The 17,748-nt window shown below is 40.8% G+C and overlaps 1 protein-coding gene across 1 annotated transcript in view; it reads right to left on the bottom strand.

The window, feature by feature from the left end:
• Nucleotides 1-15,872, bottom strand: part of fhdc1 (FH2 domain containing 1) — a 30,831-nt gene extending 14,959 nt beyond the window's left edge. Inside the window, exons 1-2 of the mRNA XM_084931783.1 lie at nt 15,668-15,872; nt 270-1,014 (exon numbers count right to left, since the gene is read on the bottom strand). Of these exons, the coding sequence (XP_084787909.1) occupies nt 270-761 (492 nt within the window). The 5' untranslated portion in view covers nt 762-1,014; nt 15,668-15,872. The remainder of the gene's footprint in view (nt 1-269; nt 1,015-15,667) is intronic.
• Between the last annotated feature and the right edge of the window lie 1,876 nt (nt 15,873-17,748).

Raw genomic sequence — 17,748 nt, 5'->3', positions numbered from 1 at the left:
TCACACAGAAAACAGGTGACTGTGCAGCACATACATTTTTAAAAAATGACTACTTTTAAGTAGCAACTGGGCACTTGGAGACACACTGGGAGTGGATGGAGTTCATATTTGCAATAATTTAACAACTCATTCAATAGAAAAATCAAATCTAGTTAATTCATGCCTGAACCTTAATCACCACCTTAATGTCTGCAGTCTAAACTCACCATTAATTGTCAGAAGTTCAGTATTTTAAGCGCCCGTCTCAAACCTTCATGACAGTCACTCACCTTGTCTTTCTTGGTCTCCTTAAAGGAGCGTGATCGGGATACGTGAGTTGATGTTGCAGTTGATGCTGCTGACCCACGGAGGCCCGTCCCCGCATCCTCCTGCTGCCCAAACAGCTCCTCCACAGAGCGAACATCGATCTGGTACTGCTGCTGCCGCACCGCCAGCGTCCAGATGTTCGGCTTCCCACGCACCTTCTCCTCTGGGATAGGCTTCCAGTAGAAGCTGCGGACCCGACGCTTTTTCCTCCCATTGTGGTTGGTGGATGTGTTTGCCAGGGGCGGAGGGGGCGGCGGTGCCCCAGGAGGTGGGGGCGGGAGGGGAGGAGGGGGCGGCACTTCATTCTGGGTGGTGTCAGAAAGCAAGGTGGGTTGACCGTGCCCAGACATAGAAGAAGGGTCTGAGGTAGTGATGGAGGAAGTGGTGCAGCTGCTTCCCTCGCTGCTACAGCTCTCTGGCTCATTTGTTGTGGATGTACAACTCATAACAAGCATCGCAAGGTTGAGCAGTCAGCATACAGTCTCTGTGCTGACACAAACTAAACAAATATGTGATCTGTATCTCCTGAATTTCCAGAGAACATCAGCTCGCTGCAGCGCTGGTTGGTGTCTCCTAATCTAGTCACTATGAACAGGCTGCATCCTTTGATTCATCTCCGTCACTCAGCTGGTCATCCATCGCCCTAAGTGGGGCCTTTGAAAGACACCTCCCAGAGGTAGTGGGCAGGGGGGAATGATGGCCATGGAGCTACAAGAGCAACACAAATGACACAGGACAGGATTATACAGAGGTACCCATGCACACCATCGTCATCGACTATCTGGAATTTGAGGAAATTAAACAAGGGCACGACAGAACAAAGACGAGGGGGACCTAGTGAAGGAAACTGCAAATCCTGTTCTTTTCCATTTTTGAAGGGCTTTGAAGTCAAGCTGTGGGGTGTATAATGATTACAGACATGACACACACCCCTTAGGTTCTGTTACACAATTTCTTTTTGTGTTTTTAAAAACAGCCCTCATCTATGCAGCCACCAAGACAATACCGATATGCACTGTATCCCAAAAGTGACGGATGAAGTCACACCTGAACATGAGACACAAATAACTATTTAAATACATTTTATTCAACATGAAAATACAGTTCATTTTAAAAATCCAGTAAGAGTTCGTCTAAGTCTGAGAAACAAATGGTTAAAACTGGATTTTGTCAGACAACTCTGCAAGCTAATCTCGGAAAACAGTTTTCACATTAAGTATTTTTTTAGAAAAAAACCTTGGCTTGTAAACCTTCTATCAGTCCTACATTTTCTGCCAGTTTCTTTGTCTTAAAGACAAATTAGACTCTGTCATCATTAAACTGAGAATCTGTCACATTTGCAGGAGAGCCTGTGTTTAATAAAAGCCTCGCTGCATGGCGACAGTGGATTGATAATGTTAAATGAGAGGATGCAATATTTCTTTATCTCACCTTAAATTTCTGTAGGACATTCTGCACTGGCTGGTGCACAGCAGTAAGGACATTTTAAGTTTGTTGACGCTGCATCTCTGGAAGTAGAGTATTAGTCATCTCCTATGAAGTTTTAGAATTTACAGTGTTTTACAGAGTTAATGTCACCATCACAGCCAATGTCTGTGAGAGACTCCTGTGAGGTATATGGGCTGGGCCCCGACTCAGCTCCCTCACTATCTACCCTTCACACTGGACTTCTTACTGGTTGCACCATTTTGTTAATAAATGATGTTCATTTAAAAGTAAACTGGTGTTGTGTTCCTCCTTGCCTTGCAGCCTTTCGAGCTGTAACGGTTATACATTATTCTACATTTATTTATTAATAAATGAATTATTAAAAACACAACTGCTTACCACCACACACACACACACACACACACAAGCTGTACTTTTGAATATAGCACAGATATTTGTGAAACATTAAATTCTTTATACGTCTCGCTCATGAACACTTTAGAAAATCATCCTCATTGAACACTCTCTGAAATGAGTGATCAAATGATAATTTGTGGACACTAAGAAGCACTACTTAGGCCAGAAGGAAGGGAAGTGCTTGAGTTTCCTGAATGGCTGCACTCACTGCAGCTCTCAGTTGGAGGGAAACTGTGTTAAGTTTCAGGAGAACACATCACTCAGTGCTGGAGCTGATGTGGCTACAGTGATCTGATACTCCTCTTTATAAAAGGGTAATTGAAAAGAGGATCTGACAGAAAACAGCAGATGAACAAGATGTATGGTGGCCATGAGGGGGAGGGTACATTGTTTCCAGCACTTTGAAGAAAATAATGTGGTTTCAGAGAAAATGAACTGCTGTGATAACAAATTTCTGGTATCGATAACGGTCCATGTGGTCTCCTTCTGCTGGTTTCTAGAATTAACGCTTTGCCTCTTACACAATCGTAACATCTTAAATGGTAGTCTGCCATTGGTTCGCAGCCTTCTCAACATGATACTGATGAGGTTATAACTAATTAATAAAGCCTGCGTCACTAATAGCTTCATGTTGCCAACATTGGCTTGCACGTTCAGGTGCCCTGTCCTCAGAACTGGACCACACCATCAGTCATCTTTAATTCATCAGACGGTGAGAACATCTGACCTCACACCAACTCCCCACAGTCTGCGGTGAGGAGAAATGGCTACTGCTAACACGTGCTGCTTTAGGATCTGTTTACAGTGTTTGCTGTCATATCGGCTTTAAAGAAGCACTTGATTTCTTTCTTGTGAAACATTAGATGAGAAGATCAATAGCTTGCATGTCTGTTAATAACAGGGCTCCAGCTAGGCATCATTAGCTTGATGCTAGAAACGGGACTGCAGAATGATCAAGATTCATTGTAAACCATCACGTGTTCAAAATCCAGACCGTGGAACACCAAAACCTTCTTTAATACACGCTCATCACTCAGCCAGTGTCAAGACAACCTGCTGGAGTTTAAACCATGGATTTACACGTAATGGTCTGGTTTGAAGAGTCTTTATTTCTGCTCCAACATTCATGCCAAGGTCATAAACACATGAAAACATGGATCCAACCTACAGTGTATGAACAGTTCAGGCTGAAGGTGATGGGGGATATTTTTTGGCCCACCTTGGGCTCATAAACACCAACTGGTCATTATTTAAAACACCACAGCCTACCTGAGTCTTGTTGCTCATCATGTTCATCTCTTTATGACCACAGCGTACCCTTCTTCTAACGGCTGCTTCCAGCTGAATAATAAACCATATCACAAAGCTCAGTTTAACTCAAACTGATTCTTGAACATGAAAACGAGTTCACTGTACTCAAACGGCCTCTATAATCACCACATCTTGATCCAATAGAGCACCTTAGGGATGTGGTGGAAATCTGGAAATCTGCAACAACTGCGTGATGGTATCATGTCAATATGGACCAAAATCTCTGTGGAACGTTTGCAGCAACTTGTTAAATCTATGCCATGATTCAACTTCTAAAAGCATAAAGAGATCCAACCTGATACTTGCTAGGTGTACGTAGCAAAGTGATTTCTGAGTGTAGGTCAGTCACAACAAATTTAAAGATCAGAGCTCAGGTTCACAGGTTAACAATGAGCTCTGACTACAGGTCACAATGAAAGCTATAAGACACTTATGAGTATTACTGTACACCTGGCAGCAGTGTAGCTAGGAAACAGTTTACTCAAGCTATAAACTGTAAGCTATAAAAACTTGGAAACACCATAAAGACAACAAACATCTGTTATTTCACAACTGACACTTTACAGCTTGTTTACTTAATCCCTGCAACGCCACTGTATCACATTATGGTGTCTTTATGGACTAGACAAATGAGACAAAGTGATGTTGACAAGGAAGCTCGGGAGGTGCTTTTCACATAAAAAAGTCTAAGTTATTAAAAAAGATGAACCATCTTCTGCTGGCACTAACCGTGTGTCTAATAGATCCTAAATATATAAAATATAAAGCCAAGAGATGATGAGCCTTCTATATGGACGGGCTTTTTGTGCTTAATTATTTAAATGAATTAAAGTTTAAAAAGTTTTAATAAAGGTGGACTTTTTTCACCTAAAAGCCAAACTAGCAGTTTTTCCTTGGTTCCAGTCATGTGTGTGATAACTCCATGCACCAAACCATTCCTCTAAAACTGAGTCCAAACGTTCCTGTCAGCTTTGTTTCAGGTTTAATGTACATTAGTTCTGTGTCTCTAAAGCGAATGACCCAGTGTCAGTGACTGGTTTGTGGCATTTCACATTCATTTAATTAAATTTCACACCGCATGAGGAAAAATCACCAACAATAGGGCAGTAACCAATGTCATCTGTCTAACGTGATTCACAGAGGAGGAAAAACAACAGTCAGTAACACGACACTGGGAAGGCCTGAGGGAATGAAATCAGACGGGCGGTTGCCAGGTTCAACACATCCACCTGCTGCCACGAGCTTCATCTAAAACATCCACCTGCTGTCGACCCGGGGGCAATCTCGCGCCAATCACTCTTCATTGGTGACAGCAAACACCACACCCTCTATGATTAACTGACCATCTAACTCTAACACAAACCAAGCTGACAACAGTCACGTTGTTATGAGCAGTTCGCCTGTCTTCTACAGCAGAAGGCTGTAGATCCTTAGCCTCCCAAAATATATCACTGCTACTGATCCAATGAGAACCACAGAAGCATCTGTACCAACTCTACCTGTTGTCCGAACCTGACTAGTCTGCATATCTTTTGAGCAAAAATCTCTCCAAATTGGAATTTTCTTGTGTTTTCTTCTATGAGGCGAAATAACAGATAACAAGTTTATGAACTGAAGACACAAAAAAACCCAAAAACAAACTTTAACGTGAGATAAGAGAACTCAGGAGAAAAAAAAATCCCCTCTAGACTTACTAAACTTTTACACTGAGAAGAGAGTTGAACAGAAAAACAAGTTGTCGTGTCTTTTATGCCTTTGGGGACACTCAGTGAGAGGTGAAAGCAAAAATCAGGGAATAAAGAAACACAGAAACTTAACTAGGCTTGACCCAAAGACTGAGCTCACAACAACAAAACACCAGATGATATCATGAAGTTATACAGTTCTCTCCCTAAAGTTTACCAAAAGAGTGAAGCATAAGTCAAGTGTGAAATGCATTTATATATTATATATCATCTTTAAAAGCTACTCCTCACTCCCTCTGTTCCTCCAACAACAAAGTGTGGAGTAGACCAGTAAGCCTTCAGTCACACAGGTATAGAGACGAGTTGGTGATCTCCCTGGCAACCTCTGCTGGCTGTCCCTTTGTGACAGCCAACATCCATTCACCAACCAGTCAGGGGTTGGCGAATGGATGCTTTTGAGGATAGTACACCATCCTCCAAAATAAAAGTCAGGTCATACTACTGCAATCAACAGATTTTAAAAAGGCAAAACTTTTACTTTGAAGGCGAATATTCTTTGTTTCCAGTTCATGTCAAACTCTTCAGTTTCACTACAGCTCGGCAACAAGTTGTCACTAACTGGTCTCTAGGCCTTTGTGCTTGGCAGCTAATGGAGACTTAAGGATGCGTGCACAGGACAGGCAACCTCTTTATCCAAACCAAAAAACTGACAGAAATTAATTTAAATTTGAGGCCGCCCATCTTTGACATGTGCTGAAGAATGAATTACATCTAATGATAATTAGCTACACCATGCCGTGCAGCTTCTTTAAGCTGTTTCAGCTGAAAGCCCATTACTGCATGAATTTATGCAGTAATGGGCTCTTTTGTCTGTTGTGCATTTGCCATTTGTGTGTTTCAGCCTTACATAACTCCATGCAAAGCATTTTTTCTCCCTTCTATCCTGTAAGGATTCTAATTGGAGGTAACTGTCACCAAGTTTCCAGGGTGCCACCAAGTACAAAACAAACACAATCCACTCAAACTCTCAAATGAGTGACAGTGAAGGTCAAGGAGCCACCGCATGCTATAATGATCCCCTGTTGCTAGCTTCAAGTTCAATTTCCTGAGGGTGAGCGCGGCCCTGCAGAGCGCAAGTCTTTTACTCACACCGTAGGGGCACAGAGGCGCATTCACATGGGATTTGGCCAATTCTGCTTCGTCATCATTTCCATGGGAACGCTCGTTAGCAGAAGCTGGCTTATGCAGAGCGCAGTAGGGCGATGCTGTCGGACCTCTTTGTTTCCGACTATCTGGATCCTAACTTCACCAAACAGCAGTGGTGATGGGCTGCCAGTGATGGGATTTCAGTAGCAATTACTATCATTATTCTGTCCAGTCTATAAAATGACAAAATAAAAGGTACGGAATGTGCTTACTTTAATCAACAGGCCAAGATCAAAACACACTGAATTTGAATAAAACAAAAATAGCAGCTTTACTTTATCTTAATGTTTACTGATCTCTCTGAGTGCTTTCTACCTCCGTGAGCAGTCTGGCCTTTTCAGGCACAGGAAACTGCACTGCATGTTAACTCCAGTCTCATGTAAAAAGTAATCCTTACTTTCCTCTGGTGAGAAACAAATTGCATAAAAAAAACCCCAAACATGACCCTTCTCTTGCCATCAAACTGGGCAAGGCTAGCTTGAAGCTTCGTAGTTGTCTCTGCCACACTTCTTTGCTCTACAACGTCTCAGCCTCTTTTTGGTCCCTGGAGGTAATTTATTAATTAATTTTCAATAGCAAAACAGCAATTAATATAAACAAATATACACACATTGAATTCACTGCTTGTTCTGCGTGCTTCTATAGCAAGCATCTGTTTATTATCTTGTAGCTGAAAAGGACATTGTGTTTATTTTGAAACTCACGATGCTGGCTTATCGCTCTGATTTCCATGCGTCGCTTGCAATAAGGAGGACACAGACCAGAGTGGGAGTTAAGCATGCTGTAGCAACAGCACACAGGAACATAGCTTGCACAAACACACAGTGACGAGGCAACTATTGCTCGGATACCAAGCACAAAAGAGCTGTCAAAACTTCTCGTTTCACACACAGACAATATGAAAAGACACCGTTTAGAACAGAAACAGCCAAGCGACCGCAGCTCTGGATTTTGAAGGTGACTGACTGCAGCAGCATCAGTGATGTAGTCAAGCAATAAAAAAAAATAAAAAAAACCTGCTCCGTCTCATAAATCACATGAAGGCACCGGTCTCATCCTCAAACGAAAGGGTGGCATATCAAATAAACTGTGCAGTGTGTCTCGTCTTTATATTAATTGCTCTTCTTGAAGTTTGTTGTAAAGATAAAATATGAAATATCGGATGAATAGCCAGACCTTTGTGACCTCGTGCCTGGTTGCATAACACACAAATGAACCACCTCCCATGTCACCAGAATAAACTAACTGGCATACACTGAACAAGGAACCTATTATTCAGGAAATCCTGGATTTATCGAATATTTTCACAGATTGCCTGCTTGTACCTCAACGTCTACATTTTCTAAGTAAGCCTCAGAATCTGACTGAGTGAATTATTTATGCCACCGTGAATAAAGTAAGTTCTCTTCCAGTCTAGCTGCTGCTGTCCTGAGCATCTCAAAGATGCTGACCCAGAGTCAGCTCACCTGGGTAAACTAATGGTTTAGTGACATATTAATAACAAAAGAAGCAACATGTACAGAACTGAAATGCTATTTAATTCACTTACAAGCATTTAGTCTTATTAATCAACCATTATTAAATGAGTTAAAAGAAATAATCACCCCAAAACTGATGTGAATAAGTTGGGTGATGTATGGGTGCCTGAAACAAACAACAACGTGTTACAGAGTCTGCACAGTGGATTAACATAGCTCAAACAGAACGCAGCACTTTCCTCTCAAATCTGAAACAAGCGGTTTGGAGGAGATTATTTCACAGTTCAATTTGTCTAGAGAGTAGTTAGGCCAAGGTACCGCGTGGCACCTCATGCCATGTGAGGCTAAACCCACAACACTGCTGAACTTGGATCGCACCAGTGCAAGTGAATCTGCTTCAGGTCAGAATATTAACCTACTGCTGCTCACCAGTAAGCTTATGTTGCCATTTTATCTACTCCATCCCATCTCTAGATATGCAACTTTACTGACGTGAAGAAGCAGGGAATGCGAAGAATGTTTCTTAAGCCCACGGTGAACCTCAGTCTTCTAAACCGATGAAAAACACCTGCTCAATCCTCAGTGTTGGTTTAATCCTTAAAGGAAACGTCCTGGAAACGTGACACAAAGCTGGCATACAATTGACTCATGGTGTAATATCACTGCAATTTTTAACATTCTGCAATATGCTGTGTATTGCAGGAATGCAAATTACGATTTGTCACCTTAAAGTTAAAAATTTCAATATGTATTTTATCTAATAACATAAAATTATCTCAGTCAGATATTTTTTGCTGCAAAATGAAATTGTCAAGCGCATCAATGATTTCACTAAAACCTGCCATAAATGTTGCAGTAAGACAGAGTAAGTCTGATATCAGCTTGCAATTGAATGGAGTCAAGTTGACAATTACATTAAATCGGTTTCTGATAATACAGCAAGACAGCTGTTTGCAGAAAGGTTGCCTGCTATTAGCTGAGGTGAGCCCTCTTATTCATAGTATTCTCAGATAAATATATATTTCATTTTATAAAATATTCATATTTAAAGTCACTGTATTGATGCAATATCGCCACTAGTAAACATCCTTTTTTCCATCCTGTCTCTACTCACATTTGAGCACCAAGAAAAGCTGTTGGTTACAGGTCATTGTAATGTTCATCTTGTGTCTTTCTGTAACTGTACCAAAACCAGCAACAGCTCATTCTTACAAAGGGCACACCTACAGGGACAATGAATTGGCTGTAGTTAGCAAGTGCTATCAGTGTGAATGAACCTGAAACAACAGCTTTGTGGGTTTCTGGGTTATTAAATACAGTCAGGAAAGCACAAAACACTTAGTGAGCTATTTGTAGCACATAAAGTTCTGATTAATGATCACTTCAAGAGTTATGACATTGTGCTTTGCTGCTACACAGTTAAGTTTAATGAGTCATATAAAGAAGCTGCAAGTTCACATCAATGAATGAGCTCCTTTTTCTAGGAAAAATGGCTCTTGTAATTTCACAGAGCTTTTCACTAATACGCTGTATGTTAAAGATGGGGGAAATGCACTTGAAAGCAGATTTTTTTACCAGTGTTTTTTAAACATAGAACCTTTGCTGACAATCTGTGTCAAATGAAAAATTGATACTAAATATAGTGAAATGTAATTTTTTTTTTCACATAAGCACACTGCAGAGGTCTAACACACAAAAGCTACTTCTAGCTTTAAAAAAAAACTAAGACAATGTGCCAATAAGTTGCAATTCCTTAGCACTACACCCGCTATCCTACAACAGCAGCAATGCAAAGAAGTTGTTTCTTGAAGACGTTAAATTATCAATTTTCATATTTTTGTTTTAATCATAAGAGTTAAAGATAAAATAGGCACTAAACTTGAAGATTTATGATTTTATTAGTTTTAAACATTTAGGTTAAATTTTATATAACTAAAAAAAAAAATTATGACAAAAGTGGTGTTCTTTCTTGGCCAAGTGTGTGAGCTTATGGGCTCAATACTGAATAAAATGTTAAGAATTATTTTACAAATCTCTGTCATACTAGGTTTCCAAAAAACAGACTATCCAAGGTATCAATGAGCATGCAGTTATGCAGTCAGACACTCAGACACACCCCTCCTCATCACATCTGTTCTTCTGAAACCAAGGCAGTGATGGTGAAAACGCTCAAAACAGGATTTCAGAAACCAATAGGTGACATCTCAGTAGCTTTGTCCATCTTTTATAAGGTCTGTGGTCCAAATACTACCTGTGACATGGTGACAACTGAAATACCAAACTCACTCCACAACTTTTTTCATGCTGTACATGTTTTTAAGACAAATGTCAGAACCTAACCTTAAAACAAACAAACCTTCCTCAGCTATCTAGGTTACTTCTAACAGCTTATGGATCGACTTCAGTATCAAGGATGTTGGATGCTCTTCTGTTATAAATAAAATGAATCATAATAATAAGAATGTGAAGCTTTTGCTCACTCTCAAGCACCTTGGCCTCAATGCCTCTCTTCTACCAGGAACAAAAGTGAGCATCAAATGGTGATCACAACAAACAACTGGTTTGAAAAGCAACAGACTTTTACACAAATGCTATATCCAGAAAATAAACAAAAGATTTCTTTAAGTAGTCTTCAGGAAAAGTTCTCCAGGCTTCTTGAAGGACTTCTGAAGCTCTTATTTGGATGTTGGCTGCCTTTTGTTCTGTTCTCTGTCAATATGTTCACTGCTTCAGTAATGGTGAGGAAGCCAACCCATGACTGATGGCATTCCACTGTGCGTTTTTATATCCAGGTATGTGTTTACTGTGTTGGCAGTGTATTTGAGATGAGCTGTAGCTCAGGAGGTGGAGCAGGTCATCTACTTATCGGAAGGTTAGTGGTTCAATTCCTGGCTCTTCCAGTCTGCATGTCAAATTTCCTTGGGCAAGATACTAACACCAAATTGCTCTCCGATACATCCATCGGAGTATGACTGTGTATGAATGTTAGCTAGGAAGCACTAAAAGCTTAGAAGAAAGTGCTTGTGTGAATGGGTGAATGTGGCATGTTGTATAGAGCGCTTTGAGTGCTCTGCTAAATAATAATCAGTCCATTTACCATTGTCACGCTGAAAGCTGAAAAAGTTGATGCTTTTCACACAGTATTACATGGTGGATCAAAATCTGATGATACATTTTTGTGTTTTTGTGAAAGGCTGCTAGTAACAAAGTGCCTAAACTATTCTTTGTCTACTATGTGTAAACACAACACTGGTCAATCCCTTCGGTTTGGAGCCTTTTTCATGCTTGAATGATTCATAGGTCGGTGTTAGGTGGCTTAATAGCCACAAAAAACATTCCTATGAAAATGTCACATTTAAGGACTGGACTGAAAATTGGTGAAAAAGCTGTCAATGTCCAAAGGAAAACTTCACAAAGCGTGGAGAGCTGTTGCTAAAGACCTTTCTATAAAAAAAAATCAAAATGAAGTCTGACTCCTTGAAAGCAAAACAGAAAGAAACACAGGTCTTCAAGACTTTTGTACTTCAACACTGGCTATCCGACTTAGACTAGACAGGCAGCTGCTTTATTATAACAAATAACAGTAACAGTGAGTTGACCAAAAGTCAGGCAAATGTAATATTAAAGTTAAGACACATTATTAAATCATGTTGGTGAAATAGTTTTTGAGCCTGGCACTGAGGAAAAGAAGTGTACTGACCATTTGTTTTTTAGGAATCATGAATGAAATGTTTGATTTGTAAGAGGGACTCTGTTTTATTTTTGTCTTCTAAAAACTACTTAGTCAGTGAATGTGTTTTTCGATCCGGCTTCATTTCCTTTGCCAGCAGCCAAAATAATCTTCTTTGCAATTATTGACAAATCTATCTCAAACAGATCAGTCATGGACAACAATAGAAAAGCCTCCCTGCATGTTTAAAGCCTTTGTTTTCATTGTCTCTGCTGCACTGAGAAACAGCGCTAGCCTGGTGACAGCTAGGAGAAATGATTTTGCACTTTAAAGCTGTAAATGGGTGAAACACAAGGATTGCCAACAGCGTCACGAATTATATTACAGCTTACATCAACTCCAAATCACTTCGTGGCTGAAGACAACAGCCTAGTATAAATATATCTTAACTTTGGATGCCAAACCTCAAATTAACCTTGTAACTGTCTTCCCTTCACTGTGTCTTACTGTGTACCACAAACACCTACAGCAGCCCAAAACACAACATATCCCCCTAGCCTTAGCACAAATCTGCTAATAGCAGCCTGCCACTGAAACGAGGTTTTCAGATTTTAAAGATTAAAGCTGCCAGTTGCAGAGCACGCGAGGTGCCTCTGTCAATTACTGTTTAAGCAGGCTTCAGTTAAGACCAATATGAATGAGTATCCTGGCTGTGGAACTGGTGGTACCACACCTGTCAGCTAACCTGCAACTCCGGAGGGAATTCATTTAATCATATAACCAGCAGTAATACCAGTGCTAAATCTCAAACAAACAAAAAAAATCTGTGCCAATCCTCTTAATAACCAGCCAAGCAGAACATGTTTGGACCAACACCTCATTTAGTATGTGTACCAGAGCGTTCGACACATCAGACTCAAACTTAGCACCATTTCTACTACTGCTGAAATTAATAATGGACTCAGTGATTAATTTGCAGCACTGTTGATATTTCGGATTAAGTATTTGTGCTATTTGTACAAAGGCTTTTTAAAAAGATCTACTTGGGTAATAGATGTTTTCTTGAGCTAAATTTCATCTTCAGGCAATTTAGTGAGTGGACAAAAAGTTAAACTAAAAAAAAAAGATAAGCAGCCATCTCCACGGTTAATTTGTGCAACTTACACCATACCATCATCTATATGAATGACTAAAAGTCTTGGTGACTACTGCAAAACAAGCTGTAAAACAGCACATATTGACTCACAAGTCAAATCTGATTTAAAAACGAGGCTCAAAAAAGCTGTTCTCTCAATTTTATATTTATTCTATATGATTACAGATTCATTAATGTTACACACAAAATCAGCGTCTGTCCCCATCGCACCATGGCACTGAACAAATGCTGTGCTCATTCACACGATGGACAGTGATACCCAAGAAAAAGATCTTTGCTACAATAACTGAAACTGTCATGAACCTCAGCTGCCATGTTGGCTTGGATGGTGCAAGTCCTTGTTCACCAGTTATAAGTTGATGATTGGGTCTGAGGGAGCAACTTTGGCATTACAAAAGTCTACCTTCTATTTCAATATGACTTTCATGTCATTGCTTTACAATATCTCTGGTTATAATTATAATTAATAGAACTGGCATGACACCACTGAGATATTTCACTATACCCGAGCCTTTCTCCACATTGACTCACTATAGTAAAAAAAAGGACAGCGGCCTCCTTGTGCAATCCCTTCCGATCACAGGGCGATTGCACAGGTCGTCAAGTGCGAAGCAACCCGTCTCCAAACAGTTGCAGTCACTCTTAAACAGATAGGTGAAGATTTGCAAATAAGTGCAGTCTAATTTATAAGTGCAGACAAGTTGCTAATGAGGGCAACTTGCCTGCAACATGTCTCTTTGCATCGGGGAACTTAGTTGTTGGTTGTATTCTGCTTTTATTCCAATATAAAAGCTCCAAAGTGATCTTGCAGTTAAACCCCAGCCCTGCAGCAACCACGTCACTATTTATGAAGGAATTTCTGCTTCAAATCTGTGAGGTTCTGGCTGCAGTCTGCATGCAAGTATTTAATTTCTGTTTTTCTGTTAGTTTTGCAATAAATGGCAATGTAGATGCAATGATTTCTTTACAAACAGAACAGACAGTTTGTCAGCTGGTCAGAGCTAACAGAAAAATGGGTGTCGTTCTGTTAAATATAATAACACAAACTCACTGCCTTTACTGTATCATGCTGATCGTGCTTATGTCATCCCTGAAGGCTCAGAAAACACCATGTACACCACAGTATTTTAGTTCTGTAGTACTTTGTAGGATTTGTATTTTTACTAGAAAATAAAGCCTTAATGATGACAAAGCATGGTCAAAGCTTCTTCAGAGGGAATTTTCCAGAACAACAACACACATCCTATCACAAAACAAGCCCCGAATCTCCTAATAAAAAATACAGAGGGAAGAGAAACCCAGGTGAAACCAAAACCTACTCAGGCGGGATAGTGACACTAATGGAGGGATGAGATGGCACGGGATACACCGTCTGTGAGGCTGCAGATTTAAAAAAAAAAAAAAAAAAAAAAAGGGAGAAGAGCTTTATTCATCTCACGTTTGTTCTTTTGTTAACAGGTGTTCAGTGTCTGGCCTGCAGCAGGCAACCGCCTGTCTATCTTCTCTGGCTCTGGGCTCCAGTTGTTGCTTCAGCAATATGAGGCTCGTGCCAAGATCGGCTTTAAGCAAATCTCGCTGCACCGCTTGGCTTCACTGACTGCCACAGAAGCTTAAGCATTAATCACATTATTTTGTGTATGATTTTGGAGGAAACTAGGCCTTAACCAACACATCCTGAGTGAGAATCGGGTGTACAAAAGGTGACAAATAAAGCAGGTGTTCAGGTCACCATAGAGACAACAGTAGGTTTTAACATGAAGGGAATGCAAACATGTTTACACGGCAGTGAGGAAAGTGTTTACCCAGGGGCACCAAGACACTTGAGCTGGCTTCATTAGGATACATTTTAATACCTGGGAAAGACTACCCACAGGTACACATGCATACGGCTGACATTACCCACTCTGAACACTTAGAGGCACACTGTGAAAGGCGTGGCACTCTTCCTTGCCTTTAATTTCATTTTGAGCTTTTTTCCTGTATTAGACAGCTCATAGCTGACAGATTTGGGCATGTTTGGGACCCAAGTTGCCACCAACTATTCAGCCCCCTCTCCTGCTCCCACAAAAATAAATCAAACCCCCTTAAATATCTTCCTCCTCGGGCTGACGTCAGAGCATTGAGTTTTCCATGTTACTCTCTGCCTCCACAGCAACCCGGGGGGCGACCCACCCCCCCTTGACCTGACCCAAGGAGACACCCCCCTTTTTTCCCCCCCTCTGAAGGGTATTGTTCCCAGCACTTGAATGGACTGCACTAACTCATCTGGGCATGGATAGCAGTGTACAAAAGCCAAGGAAAGCAGGGGCTGAGACAAAACCAGCACTGACTTACATGTTGGATTAGCTTGTGCTGGTGAAACACTTGTTTTTACTCCAGTAGTAACACACTCTATATGCATATAAGCTATAATCAATATATTTGTACTTTGGCACAAAGTTTCAGGAAATGCAAAAGCCCCAAAGGAGCACTACACACTAATCATATTTGTTTACAGTTTAATTTTGTGATAGGTTACTTCCTGATTTTAATTAAAAATCATGAGTATTTTACACTCTTGTATAAAGAAACTTTTCAAATAGTTTAAATGGAGAACTTTAACTACTTTTCTTTAAGGAGGAAACATGAAATGTAATGTAGCAAGCATTTCTAAGTATTTTTTTTATTTTTTATTTTAAACTGATGCTGTCAAGTCCTACAGAGAAATACTGAGATACAGAGTCATGACGTTTATGCACAGCAAAGCAACAGATTCAGGGCTTGAACTACACCAAATCACCAAAATGATGTAATTTTGGACCTGGACTGCATTGCAGAACACCTCGACTGTCACCTCAGAGAAAACCCCCACAAAGGAGCAGGAAGGTTAAACGCTCATCGCCTCACTAAAATGCTTCCTCACGGTGCAACGACTCTCCACACCTGAGTTACACACCGCACATCCACAAACACATAACACATACACACACAGAGCGTGATGATGCGGCGGTTACCGTCCCGCTTGACTCACCGGACGGACGACAGGGCTCCGACGCCGTTGGTGTTAGCGAAAGATACTTTTCAGAGGAGAAAATCTTGCGTGGTCTTCTCGGGCTGTCAGCCCTGTCAGGTGAGCTGCTGGCCGAGCTGCGGGTCAATGCGAAGCTCCACGGCAGCGGCGGCAGACTGTAGCGCCGCTCTCAGCTTCCTCGTGCGTGATTGGGCCAGGTGGAACGGGCGCATGCACGTGCCGCTCACCCTCCTCGCGCGCGCTAGCGTGTGAGCACTGGTGCAATCACAAGGCGGCAAACAGCGCTGAAGGTGGGCTAGGTGAGGAGCTGGGTATAAGTGGGTATGTTTAATTAGGCGTGAGCACAGGTGGAGCGTAACATGTATTTATGCAACATTAAACCTCCCCGCGTTTGGCGCTGTGTTATTCTTATTTACTTGTATACCAAGTAAAGCCAGGATCAGTGTTGCTGATACTTTTAACCTATAAAGGCAGCTTATGTAGGGGAGATCTGTGTGTCATGATTCATAAGATGAATCATCATTAATTTGTAAACCCTGAACACGTTTTAATGACCACAAAATCACCAGTGGTGATATATACCTATAAAAATAATTAGTTAACACAACAAAACCCACGTTTCAGTTTTTGGTGTATTTTGAAACTTGTTTTTTTCTTCTTTTTTCGGGGGGAGACCTGGAGTGTAAAAGTGCCTGTCTCTAAACTCTGGCTCAGCTTCTGTTTTTAGCGTGTTATTTAAATAAAATAGACATGACAGTCAACAAAAAACGGTAGAGACATTTTTCATAGTTCATGTTTAAAACCAGGGTTGGTATCGATACTGTCAACATTTGGATCAATCTGCACACCTGTAACACTATCTTTAATTCAAAACTTTTGGTATTTAGCTGCCTATGATTTATTTGTTTTTGTTTTTTGCATTTACACTATGCATACTTTAGACCAGGGGTAGGCAACCTTTCTGATGACGAGTGCCATTTAAAATTTCCTCAGAAGTCAGTGTGCCATATGATTGCATTAACAATAAATTTAATAACGCTCTATATGAACAGTTACGCAATATATAGAACCACTTTATAGAATTATATTTGTTTGCAGATGTTGGCAGCTATCAGCGAATAGTTATCAGCTGTTTTGAAACAAAAAACAGACACTTTTTATCCATAACAAGAACTCCATGACAGCAAATGAACTGTACAACAGAAAATGCAAATGCTATTTATGGTCTCCTCACAACAATGATAAGAGAAATAAACTGGGCCGATATGGCATGTTTGTTAATATTCAACCCAACCCTTCAACTCATTCATGTCACCTAAAAGGTAAACCTGTTTCTCCATCACCTGTTCAGCTCTGATGATTCAGTAAGGACATCTCCTGGTTTCATCTGCATGTTTCCCTCTCACCAGATAACCAAACCGACATCATGATCAGCAGGTTTTACAGCTGTGGCTCCAGCAAACATCAGCTACTAGAAAGAAATATTAAATAAATTCTAACAACACCTGATCAAACTTAAACATGCTGCTGTTGTTTAGCGCTACATCCGGCGGTTTCCTCTTTCTGGCGCAAAGTGGGCGATAAACAAACAAGAGAGAAAAGCCGATCAGCTGATCATTGATCAGTTTCACGATTGAAGTAGCAACAGGAGAGAGAGGGGAGAGAATGAGAGAAGAAGAGGCAGCTGTGCGGAGTAACAGAATAAATCCACCTTTGTGTCTTTTTCCATTCTAGCTGAAGTACAGGACAAACTGCGTCCCTTCTCAGCTCAACACCAAACGCGTAATTTACGTAATTTACGGGAAGGTTGGCAACTCTACTAACTAACCTTATGAATAAAATAAAGTTCACTATCAGTAACATCAAAGCACAAACCCAGCTGTATAGAAACTCATGCTAGCTAGCACGCAGTAGGAGTTATTGTAACTGACTGTAAAAAGTCAGCACAACGAAAATAAACTACACCTAAACTTGGTTTATATCTGACCCAGATAGACTGCAGGTCATAACTTCTTACCTGAAATTCAGTTCACCTGACACTCGGACCGGCGGCCGCCTCGGGTCTCTCCTCTTGCCTCCCC

Source organism: Perissodus microlepis, chromosome 6 (assembly GCF_051167445.1).
Source record: "Perissodus microlepis isolate ML-2025 ecotype Zambia chromosome 6, ASM5116744v1, whole genome shotgun sequence".
NCBI classification, from domain to species: Eukaryota; Metazoa; Chordata; class Actinopteri; order Cichliformes; family Cichlidae; genus Perissodus; species Perissodus microlepis.
This window is presented reverse-complemented; position numbering and strand designations above follow the sequence as displayed.